Source organism: Tripterygium wilfordii, chromosome 20 (assembly GCF_013401445.1).
Source record: "Tripterygium wilfordii isolate XIE 37 chromosome 20, ASM1340144v1, whole genome shotgun sequence".
Taxonomy (NCBI): Eukaryota; Viridiplantae; Streptophyta; class Magnoliopsida; order Celastrales; family Celastraceae; genus Tripterygium; species Tripterygium wilfordii.
In genome coordinates this window covers 9,120,300-9,148,244 of record NC_052251.1, presented here as the reverse complement: position 1 = coordinate 9,148,244, position 27,945 = coordinate 9,120,300, and the positions used below count along the sequence as shown (strand labels likewise).

Here is a 27,945-nt window from a genome sequence, read left to right as displayed (position 1 = left end):
GATTCTCTTATGCAACTGGCCAAGAAATACATGTTTTTCTATTCGTGGTTGATTTGTATTAAATATTTTTTAAAGATGTGTGTCATTAGATAGAATTTGGCGACGGATTTCATATTTTGTCTAATATAGTGATGGATTACCATTCCGTGAAAGGAGGGTAGGAAGTCGCAGAGATACCCTAGAGCGGACAATACCGTTATGCAAAATCGTAAACCACATGGAATAGTACCAGGCTACCAGCCAACAACTATTCACACAAAAGGTTTAAGAATTTGTTCTCTGTATCACACCACACACATGACCACCGTCTCCACCATACCCGGCACACCCCCGGCATACCATCCAGTGCACTACAGCACCAGTGCAACAGAATCTCTCACCAGCTCTCTACCCACGACTTTCCTCGCTCACACCCTGATTGGTGCTACACCAGCACACCTTGTTATTCTCCCCACACATCATTGACAAAAGAACAAACTGCCGTACGTGTGCAAAGGAAAGACAAACTTGCGCCATCCTTTTTATTGTCCCCACACGTTTTCTTTTTCGTCCTTCCATTATGAGACACTGCTTGGCACTTCATGCTCAAGCAGAGTCAGCGTCAGGTCACAGAGACAATTTTGGATGCCATCAATGTTGTTCCTTTTTTTTTTTTTTTTTTTTTCTTTTATAAAATTTTTAATTGTTGCTTAACATGTCATATAAACATATGCGCGTAGTTTCGTGTCCCGGATGAGAGAAACATTATCTCCAATGAATGGTGATTTTGTCGAGAGCCTTCAAGGGGAGCAGGGATTGAAGTCTCTTTGTGAATATTTGAGGAGGCTCGGTGAATCATATTCAAAGGGTATCTCCAATGGAGATGAAATCATCGTATTTAATAGCTGGTGCAACTCAGGCACTTACAGTATTGACTTTGGTTGGGGGAAGCCATTATGGTTCCCAGCTTGTGTTCTTGCCCTAGGGATTTCTGGATCTGTGATTCAGCTCGTGGATACAAGAAGCGGTAATGGAATAGAAGCATGGGTGTCACTGGATGAAGAAATCATGGCTATGGTAGAACATGACAAAGAACTCCTTTCAGTAGCCTCTGTGGATCCTAATCCTCTTGAAATTGATTCACTCAATTCAAGGCTTTGATCATTGTATTTTTCAATATTGTTGTTTTTGTTTACATCGAATTCAAGAAAAATAATAAATGGAATATCCTTCCTGTGTGTGCATTTGATCTAAGTATAGTTTTGCAAAAGGATTTTGTTGTAGTAACAGGGACCAACAAAATCCTTCTTTTTTTTGTTGACCGAGAGAAAGTCTTAGCCTCCCAACGGTCAATTTGTGATCTCTGGGTCAGTTTTAAACCCGACATGACTACTCTGTGCGCACAATGGATCACCAATTTAGATCTAAGTCGAAACCCATGTAGCAGGTTCCAGTCACCCATAGTATAACTGAAAAATAAAATAAAATGAAGGAGTGATAAATTGCTTGGTTTTTTTGCAGCGGATGAGGAAAACCATATCCCAAACCAATGGCTACTTTTTTAAGAGCCTTCAAGGATTGCACCGGTTCGGTGAATATGTTAAAGAGCCTCAAATTATGCAATTTAGCTTAAAAATGATGAACAATAATGTGACATTCTGAATCATTAATTTGGGGTGTAAAACTTTGCACAGTCCAGATGATCGAATTTATCCGATACGGATTAAACCAAGTTTGAACATTAGTGATACGTCCAAAATTCAGGTCCTAACACAAAAATTGTTGTCCTGTTTAAAACCGAATCCAGGTCCAAGTACAAAAATATTATTCACTTTACTTGTCCGGACCCAAAATCAAATTAGATTATTGTCCGCTTTATTTTTCCGGATTTAAACCAATCTAGATATAGTTAATTAAATACGTCTAAAATCCAATTCGGGTTGGGATCTAGACATGTAAAAATTTTATAAACACATATTGTTGTACAACCCAGAACCGATTTTTTTTGGTCACCCTTATCATCGATCTTGAACTCAGCGCATTATGTCAAACATGCAAGGAATAATTCTAGCAATATTTCAAAAACTATGAAAAGATGGAAAATATCGTCCTAAAACTTCTTCACATACCAAAGGTTTTACATCAAACTCATAAAATTAGTGGTTATTAATATTACTTTGGAACAACATATGTGATTGATCAACAGTTAAACACCACCAAAATACCACAATGTCAAAATCATAATACACAAACGAGCAAATATCCATTTTGATCACTAAAAGATTGATTATTTTTAAATCAATCACCTAATTTTTAAAATTCCCAACTTGGATCACTCACTATTCTTTTTTTCTTTTTTTTCTCACCGCGAGTCACTCAATCATTGGAAAGTACCATATGACATCTGGTGTATCAAGTGGCATCCACGGAGCTCCATGTGACATTTTTTATCCTGTCAACAGCTTTTTGGTTTAAAAAAAGCAAAAAAAAAAAAAAAGAAGTAAAATCCTCTCTCTCTCTGTGTAATTCAATTATCTCTATGTCTTCATCAGATCTGAGCTCTAGTAAATCAATTCAGTGGAACCCAGAAAAACTAACTTCACCACTCCATTCCATGACAGAATACACGCAATGGTCTGCAACCTAAAAACCAACCTGACCGCGCCCGTTTGCAGGAAGAACGGGAGAGCCAATCAGGACCAACCACCCAAATTGGGTTGGAAATAAAGATGGGCTGACCTAGTAACCCACCCAGAAGCCCCCTCAATAAGAGCTTGGAGACACTACTAGAGGGTTTCCTGGTTGATAGTGAGTCAGAGACGATGATCTCTGATGTAGGACAAGATCTAGTAAATTTTTTGGTAATTAAGAAAGTTAGTTTAATTATTTTCTTTTCTTTTTAGAAGTGTATTTCTGAATTATTAAAGGTCTGTTTGGTATCACTTTTGTTTCTTGTTTTTTGTTTTAGTTTTCAAAAAATAGAAAACAAAAACAAAAAATATTGTTTGTTTGTATTTTCTGTTTTGGTTTCTATGAAAACCAAAAACAGGTTTTCAAAATCTTTGAAAACAAGAAAAAAGGTTTTTAAAAGTTTTGAAAACAGAACTAGTTACACTTTTTATAGATGACACTTTCTTTAAGATTTCAGATTGCAAATTGCATAGAGATATGAAGATAATGATCAAATATACTTTGGGTTATTGTTTTATTTCTTATCTTTTTTTTCTTTCTGCTGATTTTTTCAATGGCCGCAGTTATAAAAAATATAGTGGTGTGAATATATTCCATTATTATGAAAATAAAAACAAAAAACACACCTTTTTTTTTTCAGTTTTATGTTTTTAGTTTTAAATGTTCAACCAAACAAGTTTCAATTTTATGTTTTCATTTTATGTTTGATGTTTTATGTTTTTGTTTTTTATTTTTGTTTTCAAAATTTTTGAAAGTGATATCAAACACAATCTAAAAGCTAAAAGTTTTATTGTTAGTAGGAGTTTTTTAGTCTTTTAAAATGTTTTCCTAGTTTTAGTATAATTAGATTACTTACCTTCGATGTTGTGAATCAATAAATGTTTATTCTCTTTTCCTTGTCTCTAAAAACTACTCGCACCCCCTTTTCAATGCTTGACGGTTCATTATCAAGTGGAGTCAGCGTCAGTCCACCGTGACAAACTTTACGAATTTTTGATCAAATTCTAACAAGATGAAATTATAAAAAAAAAATATTAAAAATACTAATTTGTCTAGAATTCATATTAGCTACAAAATACCTCTTAATAACACAACAATAATAATTCTTAATAATTAAAAATAATGAAATTCTCATCGTGCATCACCTTTCTCCACTTAAAAAATAAATCGCCCTCAACTTAAGATTTGACTAAAAAGAATTGTCTTCACAATTATACTCATAGAGAATTGATCTTTGGAACTTTGAAGTATTCGAGCCCATTGATTGAAATTTATTCTTCCATTCCAAAAAAAGAGATAATTCGAATAAAGTAGATGTTACTTTGATATGCTCGCAAGATTAGCTCCATTGATTGCAAAGTCTCAATTTTTTCTTGCTCGTCATCAATTCATTGATAATTTGTAATTTGAAAGAACTAATGTTGAACTTATAACCATCCTCCCAAAAAAATCAACATGTTGTACCTCACAATTTACTTCTAAAATCATGTAAGTTGTGCCAGAAGAAATCATTCTCTGTGAGATGACTCCAGGTTGTCATCTTGTCAAGATACAAGAAACTATGTTTGCTTGTGGTGGTTTTGCAATAAACCTAAGAAGTATGGTCCTTTCAAGGTTTTCAAGAAGATCAACGACAATGCTTATTTGATAAACCTACCAGCTCATATGGGGATGTCCAACACCTTTAATGTTATTGATTTGTATGCTTGTCATTCCGATGATGGTGTTTTGTCCTGGAGTTCACTGGGGTCGAGCTCTTTTGAGATGGAAGGAGTCGATATAGAGTTGCCCCTAAAGTTGGATTCATTTACCAAGAATCCCGACTAGTAGAAATCATTTTGTTGGGCTTGATTTTAGTGGGCTAGAATCGGTGCAACGTTGTCGAAATTCGATGAATTTTGGTTGGTTGAAGCAAAATGGCGGTCAGAACCAAACCAGTCCACTTTGGCCACTAGTCCCACCCCAATTTTTCAAAATTCCATTGTTTATGGCCTCTAACGGGCCGTTTTCTATTTTTAGGGGTACTTCCATAATTTTACGTTTTAGATCATATTAGGGTTGTAGCCGGTTCTAGTGGTCATTATATATCGTTTTATCAAATATATCAAAACCTTAAAGAGTTTCTCAAATTTCTGGTGGATTCCATTGTTGTTCGTTTTCAATCAAACATTAGTTTGATCCTTTGTTGTTCTGCCAGCGTCATATTCTTCAACAACAAATATGGTGTTTATTAGTTGACCGTCTAAACTCGCTGTCAACATTAATCATAATAGCTACTTGCAAAATTAATCATAATAATATATAGCAACTCGCACATCTTGACCTGGACTGACACATAATACTTTAAATATATCTATGCACATGTAACCATAACATTAAGAAATGTGGTATAGGACTGCTTCGATCTCGAGACTACTGATCACTTTTTTTAATTGTTGCATAACATGTCATACAAGTTGCCACGTGAAGATGAAATTTAGTAATGTGACACAAGTTTGACCCAAATAACGATCTAGTCTAGTTGGTACATTACAAGCAAACTGCTCATTTGGGACTAAATTTTCCTGTATTAATTCCGTTAGAGATTTAGTGCAGTAAAAATAGGTACTTTATAGATTCCATCGCTAATTTAGTGATGGAATTTGAATTTCCCCACTAATTTTTGTCACTAAAAGTAGATATCTTTAAGGACATGTGTCAGGAGATAGAATTAAAATTCATCGCCTAATATGTGTCAGTAAAAGTCGATTCTCTTATGCAACTGTCCAGGAAATACATATTTTTCTATTCCGTCGTTAGTTTGTATTAAATATTTTTTAAAGATGTGTGTCATGAGATAGAATTTGGCGACGTATTTCATATTTCGTCTAATATATTGACGGATTACCACTCCATGAAACGAGGGTAGCAGCTCATAGAGGTATTCCAGAGCGGACAATACCTTGATGCAAAATCGTAAACCACATGGAATTGTACCAGCTAACACCTATTCACACCAGAGGTTATATGGTGTTCATTAGTTGACAGCCTAAACTCACTGTCAATATAGCATATAATATATAGCAGCTCGCAAAATTTGAGCCGAGAGTGACACATAATACTTAATATATATACCCATGCACATGTAACCTCAACATTAAGAATTGTGGTATAAGGCTACTCACATTTTTTAATTGTTGCTTAACATGTCATAGAACCTTGCAAATTTTTGTGTTTATATTGGGAGCTTCATCTGGAAAGTGGAGAAAAGAAAAATGGAGATTGAGATAATATCAAGAGAGAACATCAAACCCTCTTCTCCAACACCTACTCACCTTAGAACCCATGTCCTCAGTCTCCTTGATCAATTTGCACCTCCCAAATATGGTTCAAACCTCTTATTTTATTCTGCGAATGAAGCTGCCTCCATATCCATCTCCCAGAGATCACAAGTTTTGAAACAATCGCTATCACGAACACTAACTCTCTATTATCCCTTCGCTGGAAGGAACATCGACAACTTTTCCATCGATTGTAATGATGAGGGGATTTCCTATACAGTGGCTAAAGTCAATTGCAAATTATCTGATTATCTCAAGCAACCTGATTTCTCGAAGTTTCCAAAATTTGTGCCAGAAGAAATCATTTTCTGTGAGATGACTCCAGGTTGTCATCTTGTTAAGATACAAGAAACTATGTTTGTTTGTGGTGGTTTTGCAATAGGCATTGGTACTACACACAACATAGTCGATGTAACTTCTTTAACGGCATTCCTCAATACGTGGGGTAGCATGGCACGAGAAGGAGCAGCTCTATCTCCCGATTTTAGCTGCTCATATATCTTTCCTCGAAACAACACATTCCCGCAAGATCTGACTCTCTTGGCTTTAACGAATCGACTCTTTCAAGAAAAGGGCATCTTTGTCGGAAGGAGGTTTGTGTTTGAAGGACCAATGATAAGCAATCTTAAAGCCAAAGCTTTGAGATTAGGCGTGCAGAAGCCAACACGAGCAGAGGTAGTGGTTGCACTCCTGTTCAAATGCATCATGTCTGCATCCAAGGCAAAATTTGGTGCCAAGAAGAAGTCAGCTTTGTTATCAACTTCGGTGAACTTGCGACGAAGGGCAGAGCCAAAATTCCCACAAACAAGTGTGGGAAATATACTTTTGCTTGCCCCGATAAAAGTAAATAGTGAAGAAACAGATGCGCGTAGTTTTGTGTCCCGGATGAGAGAAACATTATCTCCAATGAATGGTGATTTTGTCAAGAGCCTTCAAGGGGAGAAGGGATTGAAGTCTCTTTGCGAATATTTGAGGAGGCTTGGTGAATCATATTCAAAGGGTATCGCCAATGGAGATGAAATCATCGTATTTAATAGCTAGTGTAACTCAGGCACTTACAATATTGACTTTGGTTGGGGGAAGCCATTATGGTTCCCTTCTTGTGTTTTTGCCCTAGGGATTTCTGGATCTGTGATTCAGCTTGTGGATACAAGAAGCGGTAATGGAATAGAAGCATGGGTGTCACTGGATGAAGAAATCATGGTTATGGTAGAACATGACAAAGAACTCCTTTCAGTAGCCTCTGTGGATCCTAGTCCTCTTGAAATTGATTCACTCAATTCAAGGCTTTGATCATCATATTTTTCAATATTGTTGTTTTTGTTTTCATCGAATTCAAGAAAAATAATAAATGGAATATCTTCCTGTGTGTGCATTTGATCTAAGTATAGTTTTGCACAAGAATTTTGTTATAGAAACAGGGACTAACAAAATCCTTTTTTTTTTGTTGACCGAGAAGGCCTCAGCCCAACGGTCAATTTGTGATCTCTGGATCAGTTTTAAACCCGACATAACTACTCTATCCGCACAATGGGGCACCAATTCATTATTTTGTTGAACAACCTATGAGGATGTTTTGGACACCGGTTGAATCATTCCTTATCTTGATCAAGTCTCACTTGAACCATCATGATTATCCAATACTTTTAGTTGACCAGGTGAGGATATAGCCTTATCTCTCCACAACAATTTCATGTACTACCTTCTCTCTACATAACAACTCCTTATTTCCCCTTTGATCCTCACGTGACTGAATGATATCATGATCAACAGCTGCAGTCTTTTGATTGCTTTTAACCCCTATCATCAATCTTGAACTCAGCGCATTATGTCAAACATGCAAGGAATAATTCTAGCAATATTTCAAAAGTATGAAAAGAAGGAAGATATCATCCTAAAACTTCTTCACATACCAAAGGTTTTACATCAAACTGATAAAATTAGTGGTTATTACTTTGGAACAACATGTGATTGATCAACACCACCAATATACCACAATGTCAATAATATGGACATATGGTGGGTTGCTAGATCTCCGTTTGGGGATGACTTGGTTTCAAGAGAGGTGTATGATCAGCGGTTCATTAGCATGTTTTAAATTTCACGCAATATGGTGAAGCACAGATAGGAATCATTTCCATGGCTCTAGATCTAGAACTAGATTTAGATCTACTTTCATATTTGTTTGGAGGATTGCTCATATTGATACATCCCGGTATAGTTTGTAGTCCGGTTTATTCTTGTGTAGTAGGTATAATCCGGTGTTTGTAATTTCTTAATGTAGTTTGGTGTTGTCCGACGTTTGTAAATTCGTAAACTGCTTTTGTTGCACTAAGCTTAATGTTTGCTATCATTGAATGAAATGTTGGGATTTCAACCTTTTTATAAATAAAAAAAGGTCACGAATAGTATTGTTAAACAAAGAACAATAATGAAGAAATAAAAATTTTGAGATTGTGTATTCCAAATTTCCTTAATGGAAATCAAGTTACGTTGGCTTAGTTGTAAACTACCCGATCGATCTTTACTTCCACACTACTCCATTTCAATACCTCTGAAGAAGCAGGACCGGTAGCGTGGTGGCGGTTGGAGTGGTGGAAGCCGAGGCAGACAATGGAGGGGGACTGTGCAATAATATCGTTGGTGCTCAAAAAGGCCTCCATTACGGACTGAGGGGACCTCCTTCCTCTTTTTTTACCTTCCTTTTCTCCTTTCAATCCTGCTCTCTCTCTTCGTCACAATTCTTTAATCATACCCTAACCAGAGATGAATTCACCAAGACACTGATTTGCACCAGACACTCACCCATTATCACCTGCAGCAACCATCAGTCTCAGTGGCTTCCGTCGCCTCCAACCTCTCTACCTATGGCCCCTCCCTAAGCCCCAATCGTCGACGCTACTGCCGCTGTCTACTCTGTCACCATAGTCGTCGAGTTGGATCCTTTGGTGCCAATGATTGACGCCAAGTCATCCTCACTGTGGGGCAAAAACGAAGTCCATCTCTGTCTCACCTTGTGTGTTAATTGTTTATAGAAATTCGGTTTTCAATTTCGATATTCAACTATTGTATTTAATCTGGATTTTTGTCGTTGATCAAATCTGTATCATATCTTTACAAATTAATCGTTCCCTGGTTTGCCAAAGATTTCTTGGCTTGATCATAAGAATTATGTTGGAATTTCGTAAATTTAGAATGGGTTTGGATTTGGAATTTCATCAACCCCTCATCCAATTTATATAGGATTTCTTCCTCCTTCATTGATGGCCATCTTGAGAGGCAAAATCCTACTCCAATACCAATTGACTCAGTCTGTGGACGTAAGAATCGAATAATTAGTTCACGACTAAACTAGCGTAACTTGGAATCCATCAAGGAAACTCGAAATCCATCCAGAAAATTAAGAGAAATCTCAAAATTTATATTAGTTATCATTATTTTTAGCAAAAGATGGATACAACCCTATAAATGTCAAAACTATAAAATCTTAATAGACATGAACTTATCAAAAAGTACTAATAATGAAATTATAAACACTAATTTGACTATGATTGCTATTAACTAAAAAAAGCATAATAATTAATAACAAAACAATAATAATTCTTAATAATTAAGTAAATAATGTAAATCTTGTCCTACGTCACGACTCATCTCTTCAATTTTATTTTAAAACCAAAACTCTGCTAAACAAAGAGTCTTAACAACACAACCTATTTATATTTGGTTTACAAACTCCTTCAAAAATCTAATTAAATCATAACTTCATTGATATAAAAAAATATACTTGATTTCTAAAAGATACAACTTGACTTATAATAAAAAAATAATAAAAACTAAAATTATGGTCTTTTAAGCACATATGGGTCCAATCCTCTTGTTGTCGATCCTAATTTGAATAAGATAAAAATTCCCCTTGAGTTCATGATCTTCATTTGTATCTTCTCCTTTTGTTAGAGAAAATTCGACCTTGAGTTTTGAAGAGTTTCAGTAGGAAACTTCTTGACATCTTGATCCACATTAATTTCTCTGTTGGACGTGCTATCTGAGATATATGTCAGACTGTAAGCCCAACTTCTTAAAGCGATTTTCTTCAACCACAAACAGATAAAGCTTACATTCAAAATCGAATTTCTCCAACTTCTTAAAAGGGGTTTTCTTCTACAACAAACAAATAAAGTTGACATTCAAAACCCGTATTCACCAAACAGCCTCTCGGTTTGTTTTTTTTTTTTCTTATAGGGGAAGGAGATAGGGAGGTTCAAACGTGAGACCTCCAGTGGCAGACCTATGTCTTACGAACCAAGGGCACGGGCCTCCAGTGACTTCCGAAAATTTTCACTAAGTATACATGTGTTTTTGACAATTTGATACATAGGCCACCAGTCAAAAAAAAAAAAACAAGGCCCCAATCTACTAAAACCCACTGAGTAACTTTGACTCAATCCTCCTAAGTCACAGTCCGTAACCCCATTCTATTGTGTTCCCTTTACCTTGTCAAGTCTAATTGCCCAAACCCTTCAAATCGCTAACCCAACTCTATTGTGTGTCCTTTATATTGTCAAGCCCAATTGCCCTTTACCTTGCAACCAAATGAATGATCACTTTTTGAGTGTCACTTTTTGAGTGATTGTCTTGTATGTTATATAGAAAAAGAGTTGCTTGGAACTAATATTGATGTATAATATCAAGTTATCAAAATATGAAAACTCGTGGAGAACAATTGTGATAAATTACAATGTATTACATAAAGAAACCTAAAAAAAAATTCTGATGGCACTGCCCCTGCACCAGTTTTGTGTCCCCAGTGATCACAATTCCTGGGTCCGCCATTGGAGACTTCTATGAGATATCACACACATGATTGTCATCTGAGTTTCTCGTGATTCTCCAGTCTCTCGGTACTTTTGTTGTCGCATATGAACAGAAAATAATTCACAGAAAAATGAAAATACATTACATAATTAACAGCTAACAACTAATTTTGGACGTTTATTCCATTACTTTTTTTCTTTCTTTGTTTAATTGTTGCTTAACATGTCATATAAGTTTGCTGTACAAGTTTGACCTCGGAAACAGGCACATGGTGTTTTTTAGTAATCATAATAGCAGCTCGCAAAATTAATCATAATAACATATAGCAGCTCCCAAATTTAGACCTGAAGCCACACATAACACTTTATATATATATATACACACACACGTACACATGTAACCTTAACATTAAGGGTATGTTTGGATTGAGGGATTTGGGGGAGGGGAAGGGAAGGAGGAGAATGGAAAGGGAGTTTCCTCTCAATTTCCTTCTTTGGATCATTTATAAAAAATTAAGTGGAGGGATTTGAAGGGAATTAGAGGGAAGATTTCATTAAAGTTTTGTCAAAATTCTTCTTCCCAAAAATGGAGTCATTCGGGTGAAGGGATGACTAATTAAGTTATTTATGTTAAAAATCTATTTTACCTTTATACATAACAATTTAACATAAAAAATAAGGATAAATTAGTGACGGTCTATGAATTCCCTCACTAATTTGTGTCAATAAAAATAGATACTTTTAAGAATGTGTTTCAGGAGATAAATTTAGCGACGGGAGGGAAATGCATGTCGCTAAAAGTAGATTCTCTTATGCAAGAGGCCAGGAAGTACATGTTTTTCTATTCCATCGCTAATTTGGATTAGATTTTTTTTAAAGATGTGTGTCATTAGAGATATTATATGGTGTTCATTAGTTGACTACCTAAACTCACTTAGATCAAACATTAAATATTAGCAGCTCGCAAGAAAAGACCCGAGAGCGACACATAACACTTAAATATATATCCATGCACATGTAACCTCAACATTAAGAATTGTGACATATATATATATATATATAAGACTACTCACATTTTTTTAATTGTTGCTTAACATGTGCATATAACCTTGCAAGTTTTTATTTGTGTGTATATATATAATCATAGTATTGGGAGCTCCATCTGCAAGTAGAGAAACAAAAATGGAGATTGAGATAATATCAAGAGAGAACATCAAACCCTCTTCTCCAACACCTGCTCACCTTAGAACCCATGTCATCAGTCTCCTTGATCAACTTGCACCTCCCATTTATCATTCAGGCCTCATCTTTTATTCTGCAAACACAGCTGCCTCCATATCCATCTCCAAGAGATCACAAGTTTTGAAACAATCGCTATCACGAACACTAACTCTCTATTATCCCCTCGCCGGAAGGAACATCGACAACTTTTCCATCGATTGTAATGATGAGGGGATTTCCTATACGGTGGCTAAAGTCGGTTGCAAATTATGTGATTATCTCAAGCAACCTGATTTCTCAAAGTTTCCTAAATTTGTGCCAGAAGAAATCATTCACTGTGAGATGACTCCAGGTTGTCATGTTGTTAAGATACAAGAAACTATGTTTGCTTGTGGTGGTTTTGCATTAGGCATTGGCACTACACACAACATAATCGATGTAACTTCTTTTATGGCATTCCTCAACGCTTGGGGTAGCATGGCGCGAGAAGGGGCAGCTCTATCTCCCGATTTCAGCTCCTCATATATCTTTCCTCAAAACAAATCATTGCCGCTAGATCTAACTGCCTCGACTTCAATGACTCGATTCTTACAAGAAAAGAGCACCTTTGTTGGAAGGAGGTTCGTGTTTGAAGGACCAATGCTAAACTATCTTAAGTCCAAAGCAACGAGATTAGGTGTGCAGAAGCCAACACGAGCAGAGGTAGTGGTTGCACTCCTGTTTAAATGCATCATCTCTGCATCCAAGGCAAAATCTGGTGGCAAGAAGAAGTCAGCTTTGTTACCAACTTCAGTGAACTTGCGAGGAAGGGCTGCGCCAAAATTCCCAGAAACAAGTATGGGAAATATACTTTTGATTGCCCCGATAAAAGCAAATAGTGAAGAAACAGATGCGCGTAGTTTCGTGTCCCGGATGAGAGACACATTTTCTCCAATGAATGGTGATTTTGTCAAGAGCCTTCAAGGGGAGCAAGGATTGAAGTCTCTTTGCGAATATTTGAGGAGGGTTGGTGAATCATATTCAAATGGTATCTCCAATGGAGATGAAATAATTGTGTTTACTAGCTGGTGTAACTCAGGCATGTACAGTGTTGACTTTGGTTGGGGAAAGCCATTATGGTACCCAGCTTGTGTACCTGCACTAGGGATTTCTGCATCCGTGATTCAGCTGGTGGATACAAGAAGCGGTGATGGAATAGAAGCATGGGTGTCACTGGAAGAAGAAATCATGGGTGTGGTCGAACGTGACAAGGAACTCCTTTCAGTAGCCTCAGTGGATCCTAGTCCTCTCGAAATTGGTTCACTCAAGTCAAAGCTTTGATCAATTTATGTCTTTTAAAACTGTTTTGGTTGTTGTGATTCTCAGTCGATCCTAGTCGTCTTGAAATTGATTCACTCAATATTCTTGTTTTTGTTTTTGAACATTAATAAAAAGGAATATGCTTCGTGTGTGTGCACCTGATCTAAGTATAGTTTTGCACAAGAATTTTGTTATAGATACGGGGACTAACAAAATCTTCTTCTTTTTTTCTGACCGGGAAGGGCTCAGCCCAACGACCATTTTGTAATCGGCAAAAATATACATTTAATTTGGTTCCTCAATTATACCCTTCATTTCATTTTTGTCGCTGAACATTTTTTGCTCTTAAATCGTCCCTCAACTATTCAAATGTATCTCGTTTGTCCCTCAAATGATTTCGACGTCAGAAATATCATACGTGGCATCCCAATTGGCATAATTTTTACACATGTCATGTCACTTCACTTAAATTTTACACCTATCATCTCACAAAATCCCCAGAATACCGAAATCTTCAAATTCTCCAAACAATTTTATTGTATAATTTAAACACTAAAAGTACTAGACATTAATAGTTTAGAGATAATATCGTTCACGTTTGCCAACTAGAATTACTCCGATATGTCAAATAGATGTCAAATTGGATTTTTCCAGCTACTCTCTCGCTTGAAAGACGAAATAGATATCTTTAATAGTTGAAGGATAAAATTAAGAGCAAAAAAAGTTTAAGGACGAAAGTAAAACTAGGGGTATAGTTGAGAGAGCAAATGTTATATTTTGTATAATTCCTAGGCCAGTTTTAAACCCGACATGACTACTCTATGCTCACAATGGGTCACCAATTTAGTCTGAGTAGAAGCCCAGCAAGTAACACTGGTTATAAGCTCATAATAGGGCTCTTAACCCCTCCCAGGAAACAGGCTCGTGCCCTCGGCTCATGGAACCAAGAAATTCCATGGTATTACGTCCCACCGGTTCGAACGTCCAACCTAAAGGATCTTTCACTTCTAAACCCAACGATATAACCACTATACAAATCACGTTGTAATTAAGAAAACATATAGACATATAGTATAACTGAATAATAAAATAAAATAAACGAGAGATAAATTGCATACAATTTTGTACTGGACGAGGGAAACCATATCCCAAAGCAATGGCTACCTTTTGAAGAGCGTTCAAGGTGATCAAGGATTGCACCAGTTCGGTGAATATGTGAAAGAGCCTAAAATGATGCAATTTCGCTAAATGATGAACAATTATCTGAATCATTAATTCGAGATGGTAAAACTCTATCCCGTCTAGATGATCGAATTTGTCCAACCATGATTAAATCAAGTTTGGACATTCATTAATGATATGTCCAAAATTCATGTCCTAACACAAAATTGTTATCCGGTATAAAACCGGGTTCGGGTTCAATTACAAACATATTTTCCACTTTACTTGTCCAAACCCTAATCCGGATTATATTATTATCCAATTTACTTGTCCAGATTTAAACCAATCCAGGTATAGTCAATTAACTACGTCTGAAATCCAATTCGGGTTAAGATTAAGACATACACAAATTTTCTAAACACGTGTTGTTTTTCGACTCATAACCGATTTTTTTTGTCATCCCTATCATCAATCTTGAACTCAATGTATTATGTCAAACATGCAAGGAATAATTTAGCCATATTTCAAGGAGCAATTACCAATAAGGACAAAATCAAGAAAATTTGCTCCTAACACATATGTACATGGCATCATCAGTTTTGACCTTTTTTCTTTTCTTAAACGAAACTTCAAAACGATTTTTCTCTCAAAATACATGACGAATTTTTAAAATAAAAAATTACATACTCTCAAGCAACGTGGAAAATTCTTTCAAACAAAATCATTCATCGATATATTATAAGATGAAAAAAATCTAGCATGTAAATTTAATTTATCTGCACTACAATGAATTTATCTACACTACATGTAATTTATCTGCACTGCATGTAATTTATCTTCACTGCATATGAATTTGTTTGCATTGCACTGCATATAAATTTGATTTATCTGCACTGCATGTAAGTTATCTACACTACAATAAATTTGTCTGCACTACATATGAATTTATATGTTTTGCACTGCATATAAATTTAATTTGCACTTTATATGATTTATCTAAACTCCATATAATTTTTCTCTAAAACTTCTTCACATACCAAAGTTCTTACATCAAACCGATAAAATTAGTGGTTACTACTTTGGAACAACATGTCAACACCACGAAAATATCACAATGTCAAAATCATAATACACATAAACGGGAGTAAATATCCATTTTGATAACTGAAAGATATGGCTAATTTTTAAAATTTTTAACTTTGTCACTCACTATTCTTTTTTTTTTCTCACGGCGGGTCACTTAATCATTGAAAAGTGACGCGTGACAGCCTGTGTATCAAGTGGCATCGATAGAGCTCCACGTGACAATTTTTACCCCGTCAATAGTTTTTTTATTTTAAAAAAAAACATAAAATCCTCTCTCTCTTTGAAATTGAATTCCCTATGTGTTCATCAAATCTGAGCTCTGGTAAATCAATTCAGTGGAACCCAAAAACCCAACTCCACCACTCCATTCCACGACATAATCAAAAGTGATTGGGATCCCAATCATCCCAATAATCAAGTATGTCCCTTGATTGATGTGCATCAGGTTTTGTGGGCCCCTACACTTATAACAACCAATGGCCAAGATTGATTTTTGAGATGACTGTGATCTCATTTACTGGGATCCCTAACATTTTTGCGACATAATACACACAAAGGTCAGCAACCTAAAAACCAACCTGACCAACCACCCAAACCGGGTTGGAACTAAAGAAGGCCTGACCTAGTAACCCACCCGAAAGCCCCCCTCAATAAGAGCTTGGAGACGCTACTAGAGGGTTTCTTGGTTAAGAGTGACAAAAGGCTGAGAGTGAGTCAATTAAAGACGATGATTTATGATGTAGGACAAGATTTAGTTGTCCGACGTTTGTAAATTCTTAAACTGTTTTTGTGGCGCTAAGTTTGACATTTGCATGGTATTGTTAAACAAAGATGAATAATTAATAAATATAAATTTTGAGATTGTGTATTCCAAGTTTCTTTGTGGATTTCAAGTTAAGTTGATTTAGTTATGAACTCACCAATCAATCTTTACTTCCACACTACACTACGTCAATTTCAATACCACTGAAGAAGCAGAACCGGTGGTGCGGTGGCGGCTGGAGTGGTGGAAGCCGAGGCAGACGATGGAAGGGGACAGTGCAATAATATCGTTGGTGCTCATAAAGGCCTCCATTACAGAGGTGTTATCGTCCATCCATTCATCACCATTTAAAATTCATAATTAAAATAAAATCACAATTAAATGAAGAACATTTCCCACCAAAAGATCAGTCCAATAATACCACTCACTGGTAAATAACGTAAGACTTCTTCGTGAATCTCCGCTATTTGAATATGGAACATCATAACAACGAATAGGAATGAAACGGCTATAGCTCCTATATGAACTACTCTTCGAGGATGAAGAAGATGGAGAGAAAAGAGGATGAAAAAGAGAGAGGACGACAGGCATTGTGGCTGGAGGAGGCCGTAGATGAAGGGAAAGACTAGAAATGTAATATGGGACGGTACTGCCCACTGCCTTGGTGGGCCGGGCCGGCCCAGCTTTCTTAATTCATGGGCTGAATCAGCCCACAAATTCAAAAGTAAAAGGCCCTTTGACTTGGCCTAGGCGAGCCAGCGGACAAAAGTCCAAAATATTCATTATAACAACTATAAACAGTTAATTTTGGGTACATATGAGCTGTGTTTTTTTATAAGCATTGCATATATTATAGAAAATTGTAAGCTTTAAGAACAGCGGGGCATCTACATGTGTAATTGTCACAAAATAAGCTGTGTTTTTTTTTTTTTTATAAGTATTCCATATATTCATTTAGGGTGTACATATGTAATTGTCTAAACTGCGTATCCAACGGAACCACCAGTCAAGCTGCAAAGCTTAAAATAAAAAATGGCTGGTGCTCATTTATCACACCCCTGCGTTACATTCTTAAACACAAAACTGCAACCATGACTAATTTACATATCAATGCAAAGTCCGGATCTGGGATCTGACAATAGCGCAGGTTGACACAAAGGTTATTTGAACTGGATACTAACTTTAATAAAAATCACCACCATCAAAACCTCGAGCGGCTAGCTATCACAGCAACTTCTCAATAATTGCTCAATGTAAGCATTAAACCAAATCTCTTGAGAGTTATAAATTACACCCCAAATTAAAAGAAAATTCATTCTAACTCAAGATTTTTTAGAACTAACCGTTCAGCAGTATATTTGGCCACATTCCTTTTGTTAGATAAAGATATGACAAATCTTTCAAATCCTTCCCTTTCAAGCAGCATCTACTCGGAGTCGGAATCTGGCAGTGGCATCTGGTAAGCATCTTTTGGCTCTGGGTCAGTTATGGATGGAGGTGTATTTTTGCTTGAAGTATTTCTCCTTCTCTCTCTCACTTGTGGTCTAATTTCATCCTGGAAGACACATATTGCAGCCTGTTACTAGGATGATCTCACATTTGAGCATCTAAAACATAGAAACAGAGTATGATGGAGGGGATGTACAATGAGAAGGTTAAAAGCATACATCTATTACTAACAAAGCAAGCCAATTATTCATACTTTAACCACCATAAATTCGAACTGTTAGGTTGTATTTGTATGCCAGATAATAGAATATTCCCATTTCCCACTAGATGGCTGAAGCTACATAAAATAGAGTTGTCAAGCTGTATAGTAAAGTTGCTTTATTGCAACCCAAGTATCAGCAGTTCAAACCAAATAAACAGCCTCCCTGCAATACCAGTGTAAAGCTTCTTATACATGTCCTTTCCACCTTTGTTAGTAGTGAGAGATTATATGCAAAGTGATTATTGCAAGTTGCTCGGCTGACCAAGCAGAATATTGACTCTTGCTAACAACTACTGCAGCATTGAATATTCCAACTCAGAAGCCACACATAGCAATAATGCATAGAATAAAACTAAATTCTGTTGTATAGATTGTAAAATAATGAATAGACATAAATATACCCCAATAGTCATGACTCTATTATGTATAAGCAGTTTTGAATTTGTTTTAAAACAGTTATTAAAATAACTTCCTAAAGAAGTTATTTTTGGAGGGACATGTTGGTTCAAGATGTCTAATGGTAATAGACATCTATATAAACACAAGTCCAGAACTGTCTTTGTACGTTATTTTTTAGTTCCCCTTCTTTCCTTTGAAAATTCTTGTGAGAGTGTATGCTTTGTTGAATCCTGTAAGGCTGATTATTGTTCAAAGTGTAGTGGCAATAATTTGTCTTAAGGACAGCGTATTCACGCCTCAAAGCTTCTATTTTGTTAATTTTTCCTTACAATCTTAAGACAAATTATTGATGGAGAATACTACGACCCGATCATCCTTTAGTTTCATGCAACCATATCATGTGAAGTTGGATCGTTTTGATGGCACCAATTTCACTCGCTGGCAAGATAAGATGATATTTCTTCTTACTGCTTTGAAGATTTCATACATATTGGATCCAGAACTTCAACCATTCCCTGAACCATCCGAGAATGATACTGATCAGATTAAGGCCGATCGCAAGAAAAGAGAAGAAGATGAATTGATGTGTCGTGGACACATTTTGAACACTCTATCCGACCGGCTTTATGATCTCTACACACCATTGAAGTCACCAAAGGAGATTTGGCACGCCCTGGAGTCCAAGTACAAAACAGAGAAGATTGGTACAGATAAGTTTCTTATTATGAAGTATTTTGATTTTAAGATGATTGATACACTCTCTGTCTTGGACCAAGTTCATGATCTACAGATTCTTGTTAGCAAACTTCGTGATTTGAGTGTGAAAATTCCTGAAGCTCTCCAAGTTGGTGCGATAATTACAAAATTACCACCTTCTTGGAATGACTACAGGAAGAAGTTATTGCATCAAACCGAAGAGACGTCTTTGGAAAAACTTGGACAACATCTTCGCATTGAAGAGGAAAACCGGATTCGTGATGGTGTCGGTCCAAGTTCTTTTGCTAATGTGAATGCCGTGGATCAAGATGAGTCCAAAAAGTATGACAAGCATTTGAAACCCAAGAAAAACAAAGGTTTCAAAAGAAAGGTTCTACCAACAAAGACAATGAGAAAAAGAATCGGTCTTGCTATAATTGTGGCATAAAAGGCCATTATATCAAGGACTGTAAGAAGCCATTAAAAAAGAAGTATGCCAAGTCCAACATAGCCAACAATATTGAAGATGACATAACCGAGATTGTGGCTATGGTTTCAGACATGCAAATTGGCATGATAACCGAAGTACACATGGCTACAACTACTAAATCTACGGATTGGTGGTATGATTCAGGTGCTACGGTGCATATTTGCAATGACAAAACCATGATGAAGGACTTCAAAGTTGTTGAAGACGAAGTGGTAATAATGGGGAATCAAAACACGGCTATTGTGCGTGGCAAAGGAACAGTTGATCTCCTATTTACTTCGGGCAAAAAGCTTGTTCTTACAAATGTATTTTATGTACCCGAAGTACGGAGAAATCTGGTGTCTGCTAGCCATGTGTGCAAGAGTGGAGTCAAGGCTGTATTAGAGTCTGATAAGGTTATCTTTTCAAAGAATGGTGTATTTGTTGGGAAGGGATATGTTTGTAATGGAATGTTCAAATTAAGTATTAATAATAATAATGCTTCTTGTGCTTATATTGTTGAGTATTCTGTATGGCATAAACGATTAGCACATTTGAATCATAGTTCTCTAATAAATATGTCAAAACAAAAAATGATCTCTTTTGTGCATGAAACAAAGGACAAATGTGAAATATGTATTCAAGCAAAATTGACTAGATAACCTTTTCCTAAAGTTGAAAGAACTACACAATTGTTAGAACTTATACATTCAGATATTTGTGAATTAAATGGAGTTCTAACAAGAGGAGGAAAAAGATACTTTATTACATTTGTTGATGATTTCTCCCGATTTACGTATATTTATTTATTGAAAACTAAAGATGAAGCTTTTAAAATGTTCAAAATATACAAGACTGAAGTTGAAAATCAAAAGGAGAAAAAAGTTAAAGTTCTCCGAAGTGATAGAGGTGGAGAATACTTCTCTACAGGATTTTCACAATTTTGTGAAGAACATGGCATTATACATGAGTCTACCGCTCCTTATACGCCCCAACAGAATGGACTTGCGGAAAGGAAAAATAGAACTCTAGTTGATATGGTTAATGCCATGATGTTACAAGCTAAGTTGCCTCTTAATCTTTGGGGTGAGGCATTACTAACAGCTCGTCATGTGCATAATAGAATCATTTCAAGAAAAACAAATATTTCTCCTTATGAACGTTGGAAAGGTAGAAAGCCAAATCTTGAATACTTAAAGGTGTGGGGGTGTTTGGCTTTTTATAGAATTACCGATCCTAACAGGTCAAAGTTAGGACCAAGAGCAATCAAGAGTATATTTGTTGGATATGCTGAAAATTCTAAAGCATATCGATTGTTGGATTTAAGTTCCAATGTAATAGTCGAATCAAGGGATGTGATTTTCTTAGAAAATCAGTTTGTCAATGATTCAGAAGCTTCACAAGAGAATACTTCCAACAAAGATACGATGCTTGATTGTCTATTTCCTAACTCAGCATTACCTAGTCCAAATTCTCTAAGTGAGAAAAGAAAATTATCTAATGAGTTTGATGAGCCAAGAAGAAGTCAGCGGGCTAGGAAAGAAAAATCTTTTGGATCTGATTTTGTTTCTTCACAAGCTATTGCTTTTCTTATCGAGGGCAGTAGAGAGATGGTATTAAATAAAATACCAATTGTGTTGAATATAGAAGATAGTGATCCGAAAAGTTTTAAGGAGGCCATGACATCAAGAGATGCAGCTTTTTGGAAAGAGGCTATCGATAATGAAATGGACTCAATAGTATCCAACAATACGTGGGTACTTGTAGACTTACCCCCAGGTTCTAAACCTATGGGTTGCAAATGGGTTTTTAGAAGAAAATTGAACACAGATGGTTCAATTCAAATGTTCAAAGCAAGATTAGTTGCTAAAGGTTTCAAACAAATACATGGTATTGACTATTTTGATACGTATGCTCCTGTAGCACGTATCACTTCCATTCGAGTTCTTATGGCTTTAGCGTCGATATATGATTTACATGTACATCAAATGGATGTAAAGACGGCATTTTTAAATGGTGATCTCGATGAGGAAGTTTATATGGAACAACCAGAAGGGTTTGTTCTATCAGGAAATGAAATGAAAGTATGCAAATTAGTCAAGTCTTTGTATGGTTTGATACAAGCGCCAAAACAATGGCATGAAAAATTTGATTCCGTTATTTTAAGTAATGGATTCAAACATAATAATGCTGAAAAGTGTATATATTCCAAGTTCACAAAAGAATATGGACTAATAGTATGTCTCTATGTGGATGACATGCTAATTTTTGGTACCAATTTGTATGGTATATGTGAAACTAAGAAGTATTTAACTTCCGCTTTCCAAATGAAAGACTTAAATGAAGTGGATACTATCTTAGGAATCAAGGTGACAAAACATAGTGGGGGTTATGCTTTGAACCAAACTCATTATGTTGAGAAAATGCTTACAAAGTTCTCACATCTTAGATTCAAAGAAGCTAACACTCCATATGATTCAAGTATCAAATTAGTTGAGAATTCGGGTAGAGCTATTGCTCAACTTGAATATGCAAGTGTAATAGGAAGTTTAATGTATGCCATGCATTGTACAAGACCGGATATTGCTTTTGCAGTTTGTAAATTGTCAGGATATACTAGTAATCCTAGTATAGACCATTGGAAAGCAATTAAACGAGTTCTTGGATATCTTAAATGATCTATTATGGTAGGTCTACATTATACGAAAAATCCGACTATATTAGAAGGATATTCGGATGCTAGCTGGATTACAAGTGAACATAGAAACAAGGCAACAATTGGTTGGATATTTTTACTCGGTGGTGGTGCTGTTTCATGGGCTTCTAAGAAGCAAACATGCATCTCTCACTCCACCATGGAATCCGAATTTATTGCCTTAGCCGCTGCAGGAAGAGAAGCCGAATGGTTAAGAAATATGTTGTATGAAATTGAGTTGTGGTCACAACCAATGCCGGCTATCTCTCTCTATTGTGATAGTGAAGCAACGATGTCTAGAGCGTATAATAAAGTATACAATGGCAAGTCTAGACATATAAGTCTAAGGCATGAATATGTACGTCAATTGATTTCGGATGGAGTTATATCAATTGTTTTTGTACGTACATTTAACAATCTTGCCGATCCTTTCACCAAAGGTTTGTCTCGAGACATGGTGAAAATTACATCTATAGGAATGGGACTAAAATCCAAAGAAAAATCACCAATAATGGAAACCCAATCCTAGACTTTTGACAAAATAGGATTTAATGGGTAATAACAAGTTCTTGTGTGATTAGTCGAAGCACTAACATAATTCTAATGTCTCATTCAATTTGGATTAGTGTTATTTGCTACAAGTCGAGAGGTTGAGTTATAACCTTAATGCATTCCATGAAAAGATGTGTCTTAGTAGGAAAGACTTAAGGGAATGTCACCTATATGAACATAGAAGTGGTGCCGCTTCTAGCAAAGAATTGGGTTGTTTTTTGAGCATGTTCATGAAATCAGGAGAGAGCACAAGGCCATAAAAGTGTAACTATGTAATTCTCAAAAGAAATATTGGCATGTGTGTTATTTTCGGTTCATATTAACAAAGTTATGGTTTAAGATTGCTCACCATTAACTTTAATGAACTTTGAGATGATTACAATAAAATGGTTTAATACTTGATACCGTTGATTCATGCTGATACAAAGGAATACAACTAAAGGAACTGGATATTCTTTACAATCTAGTGGGGGATTGTTGTATAGATTGTAAAATAATGAATAGACATAAATATACCCCAATAGTCATGACTCTAATATGTATAAGCAGTTTTGAATTTGTTTTAAAACAGTTATTAAAATAAAGAAGTTATTTTTGGAGGGACATGTTGGTTCAAGATGTCTGATGGTAATAGACATCTATATAAACACAAGTTCAGAACTGTCTTTGTACGTTATTTTTTAGTTCCCCTTCTTTCCTTTGAAAATTCTTGTGAGAGTGTATGCTTTGTTGAATCCTGTAAGGCTGATTATTGTTCAAAGTGTAGTGGCAATAATTTGTCTTAAGGACAGTGTATTCACGCCTCAAAGCTTCTATTTTGTTAATTTTTCTTTACAAATTCTAGGTTCCACTTACCTGTTTGATTAAACTTCCTACCATTTAACGTCTTATATATTTGAGAATATGGTTATTGAAAGTACCAACACAGACCTTCTCAAAAGAACAAAAGAAGAAAGTAAAAGATATGCCACTTAAGATAGTCAATCAAGTCTCTTGGCATCATCCAGAGATGCAGAATTAAATCCTGATTTGAGATTGAGGGGTATTATAGAAGCAGATGGGCTATTCAATAGAGTGTAACCCAGCCAAGTGACAAGAAAACAAAATCCATATGACATAATGTATAATGATTAACCATCATATACGAAACAGATATAATATCTGCAGATTCAAATTCGATTTCCGATGGAAAAATAAATTTGAAAAAACAATAAAACCTCAAAGGTGATGCGTCTGGGTCTATGGAGTTGATTGGAGGAATTGATGATCGCCGGTGTTGGCCGTATTGGTTGAATCTAGCTCTTTTTTCAAATGGTGACCGTGATTTCATGAAGCTTTTTTGACGACTCAAGTGATTTTCTATTGTTGGTGATGATTGGGCTTTGATCGGGCTAACCTAGAGCTTCATTTTGACAGTTCGTTCATCGAAAATGATGGCTGGACGACCAACTTCCGATATGGTGGCGCAAGGAAGAAGAAAGATGAAGAAGAAGAAAGGAGGAAGTAGGGTATTTTTGTAAGTTGTTAGACTTTGTCCTCTTTTCTAAAGGTTTTTTAGATTGTCCTTATTGAATTACAACTTTTAAGTTTTGTCTTTATAGATAAAAACCCCTTAAATATTATTTATTAATAAACGGATTTAAAAAAAAGGGAAAAATGGTGTAGTTTGGAAGAATCAAACTCGTGCGCACAAAAAGAAGCACACTCGTATCTTCAACACTAGACCAACCATCATTCTTTTGGTCCATTTGGTAGAGCGATTGTATTGATTTTCAATGATAACGGAAAAACTATGGAAAAAAGCTGAGCTTAAAAACGTTTAATATGCTATAAGGTGTTTGGTGAACTAAAAGCTAGCGGATTGGTGTTTATTAGTTGACCGCAGTGGTGAAGCCAAAACTTAATGTCAAAGTGGTCGCAGCGGCGGACAAAGCATTTTATGTTAAGGTGGGTAAAGCGAAGCGAGGGTTAGGGGGCAACGCTCCCGGTTCGGTTATCTATTAATTATGTGTTTGAAAGTAAAAAAAATAACACTAAAAATAAAATTTTATAAAATATGATAAATAATAATTATCATATGTCTTCTTATTTCAACCATGAACAAGATTTTTTACAACAATAGAGTCTAAATTGAAAATTCAGAGGATCTTCATGCAAATTACTATATGATTAGCGTTATAAAAAAAAATTTGAGGGGGCCAGCTGCCCCCTTAACAATAGGTAGCTTCGCCTCTGGTTGACATTAATCATAATAGCTACTATCAAAATTAATCATAATAATATATAGCAGCTCGCCAATTTTGACCTGGAACCACACATAACACATCAATATATAATATAGTGATGGATTACCATTCCGTGAAAGGAGGGTAAGAAGTCGCAGAGGTACCCTAGAGCGGATAATACCTTGATGCAAAATCGTAAACCACATGGAATAGTACCAGGCTACCAGCCAACAATTATTCACACAAAAGGTTTAAGAATTTGTTCTCTGTATCACACCACACACATGACCACCGTCGCCGCCATACCCGGCACACCCCCGGCATACCATCCAGTGCACTACAGCACCAGTGCACCAGAATCTCTCACCAGCTCTCTCTACCTACGGCTTTCCTCGCTCACACCCTGATTGGTGCTACACCAGCACACCTTTTTATTCTCCCCACACATCATTGATAAAAGAACAAACAGGCACAGCTGTGTGAAAAAGAAAGACCAACTTGCGCCATCCTTTTTATTGTCCCCACACGTTTTCTTTTTCGTCCTTCCATTATGAGACACTGCTTGGCACTTCATGCTCAAGCAGAGTCAGCGTCAGGTCACAGAGACAATTTTGGCTGCCATCAATGTTGTTCCTTTTTTTTTTTTTTTTCTTTTATAAAATTTTTAATTGTTGCTTAACATGTCATATAAGCTGGCACGATTTCTAAATTTAGTACCGGTACAAGTTTGACCTTGCAAATTTTTATGTCTACATAGCTCTTACATTGGGAGTTGAGCTCCACCTGGCAGGTGGAGAAAAGAAAAATGGAGATTGAGATAATATCAAGAGAGAACATCAAACCCTCTTCTCCAACACCTACTCACCTTAGAACCCATGTCCTCAGTCTCCTTGATCAATTTGCAGCTCCCATTTATGCTTCAAACCTCTTTTTTTATTTTGCAAACGAAGCTACCTCCATATTTATCTCCAAGAGATCACAAGTTTTGAAACAATCGCTATCACGAACACTGAGTCTCTATTATCCCTTCGCTGGGAGGAACATCGACAACTTTTCCATCTACTGTAATGATGAGGGGATTTCTTATACAATGGCTAAAGTCAGTTGCAAATTATCTGATTATCTCAAGCAACCAGATTTCTCAAAGTTTCCAAAATTTGTGCCAGAAGAAATCATTCTCTGTGAGATGACTCCAGTGATGGATCGTACTTAACACAAGAGGGGGGTGAATTGTGTCCCCAAATTCCGATAGGAATCTCTTTTTATAATTTAAAAAGAAATCAATGTCAATTAACAATTAACAATTAGCACACAAATTTGGACTCTAATAATTATCTTAATCAATATTCATTTCAATGCAAGATGTGATACAATATGGTGAATGATCAATTATCAAATAATCAAGGAATTGCAAAAACATATTTTTTAAACAACACACTGCGCACAGATTTTACAACTCAAATTTCACCTAGCAAATCAAGTCAGAATTCAATGAAATTTGGTATGCAGTATCACAACACCCTAATGAATACTATATCAAAAATTCAGATTAAAATTCAAAGTTTAGCTATGTGAACAGTGCACGGACAGACTAGTGGTTCAGAAAATTCTGCAATCAAAACACTTAATCAATCAACAAGCAAGCAATGCAATCAAGAAAGTCCACACAGCAATTTATAGTAGTTCGGAGACTCTTCTCCTACATCTACTACCTAGGTTCACCAACCTAGGATTTTCCAACCTCCACTAAGGATGTGGTTTTCTCAAGAGCTCCACAAAACTCACAAGGGTTTTTAGGTCACCCTTAAAACTGAAGATTTCAAGATAATCTTCAAACTTTACAACCAAGGGTTTCAAGCACTCCCTTAAACTCAACCTCAACAAGGTTTTTGCCCAATGAAGGGACTTTTACAAATGTTCGGTATAAATGGTTCACTCAAAGTTTGCACTAAGCAAATGGGGTTGAAGAACACTCAAGAATCACAATATCACCTCACGGGTTGGATAGAAAATGAAGAATAATGAGGATTTTCGAATCTGAAAATAAGAAGCCAAATGAGAAGCACTCCCTCTTTACAAAAGCAAAATAGTGAGGAAGCCTTTAGAGTGGCTTGGGTAGAAGCTTGGATTCAATGGCACAAACTAGCTTGAAAGCTTTGAGAGCAAGAATTTCTTCAATGTAATTTTGGCTTCTCCAAGTTGGAATGAGGAAGAACCCCTCTTTATAATTTACCAAGCTCTTGTGATTTCCACCATTGGATCTTTTTCCATCTTCAAATCTCGACCTTCAATTACATGTGCAAATCTTGGTCATTGAATGAATAGATCATTAAATCTCAACCTTGCAATATGTAGCCGTTGCACTTGCATTATTTTCCAAGTCTAGCTTTGCAAGATTTGAGTTGTCATGTGCACTTGCAGCCATCTTTGACCATTTGATTAAACTTGCACCAAATCTTGACCTTGGTATCTCCAACAATTTTGTCATCTTTGACCATTTGATCAAACTTGCACCAAATCTTGGCATTGGTATCTCCAACAATTTCCTTTTAAATGTATAGCAACTTGCAGCCATCTTTGACTCCAAAAATCAAGTAAGATCTTCTTTTAAGTCAAAAATTGCAAGCAAGAATGTTGTCTTATGCACAACCATTGGATTCACCTTTAAATGATCATCTTAACCCTTCAAGTCTTGTTGTAATATGATCCATTCATAATTCAAAACAATTCAATCTCGGCCATAGATTAGTGTACCGTTGGAGCTTGTAGTCTTCAAGAATATCTTCATAATCTAAGTCTTGTCTAGTTGCAAAATATACTTTCTCGTCTCTTACAAATTTCAACCATTGCATTTGTCCTTTAGCTTC

At 36.1% G+C, this 27,945-nt stretch overlaps 3 protein-coding genes across 3 annotated transcripts; all 3 read left to right on the top strand.

The window, feature by feature from the left end:
* The first annotated feature begins 4,586 nt into the window (after nt 1–4,586).
* On the top strand, nt 4,587–7,283 carry LOC119986940 (stemmadenine O-acetyltransferase-like). Its single transcript, XM_038831629.1, has 3 exons — nt 4,587–4,592; nt 5,865–7,016; nt 7,131–7,283. The coding sequence occupies exons 1-3, from the start codon at nt 4,587–4,589 to the stop codon at nt 7,281–7,283; spliced, it is 1,311 nt and encodes a 436-aa protein (XP_038687557.1).
* Nucleotides 7,284–11,983: 4,700 nt separating this feature from the next.
* LOC119986669 (stemmadenine O-acetyltransferase-like) lies at nt 11,984–13,483 on the top strand. The gene has a single exon (XM_038831320.1). It carries the CDS (start codon nt 11,984–11,986, stop codon nt 13,340–13,342), a length of 1,359 nt encoding a protein of 452 aa, XP_038687248.1. The 3' UTR covers nt 13,343–13,483.
* A 5,307-nt stretch (nt 13,484–18,790) lies between these two features.
* Nucleotides 18,791–19,585, top strand: LOC119986939. The gene has a single exon (XM_038831628.1). It carries the CDS (start codon nt 18,791–18,793, stop codon nt 19,583–19,585), a length of 795 nt encoding a protein of 264 aa, XP_038687556.1.
* The last annotated feature ends 8,360 nt before the right edge of the window (nt 19,586–27,945 follow it).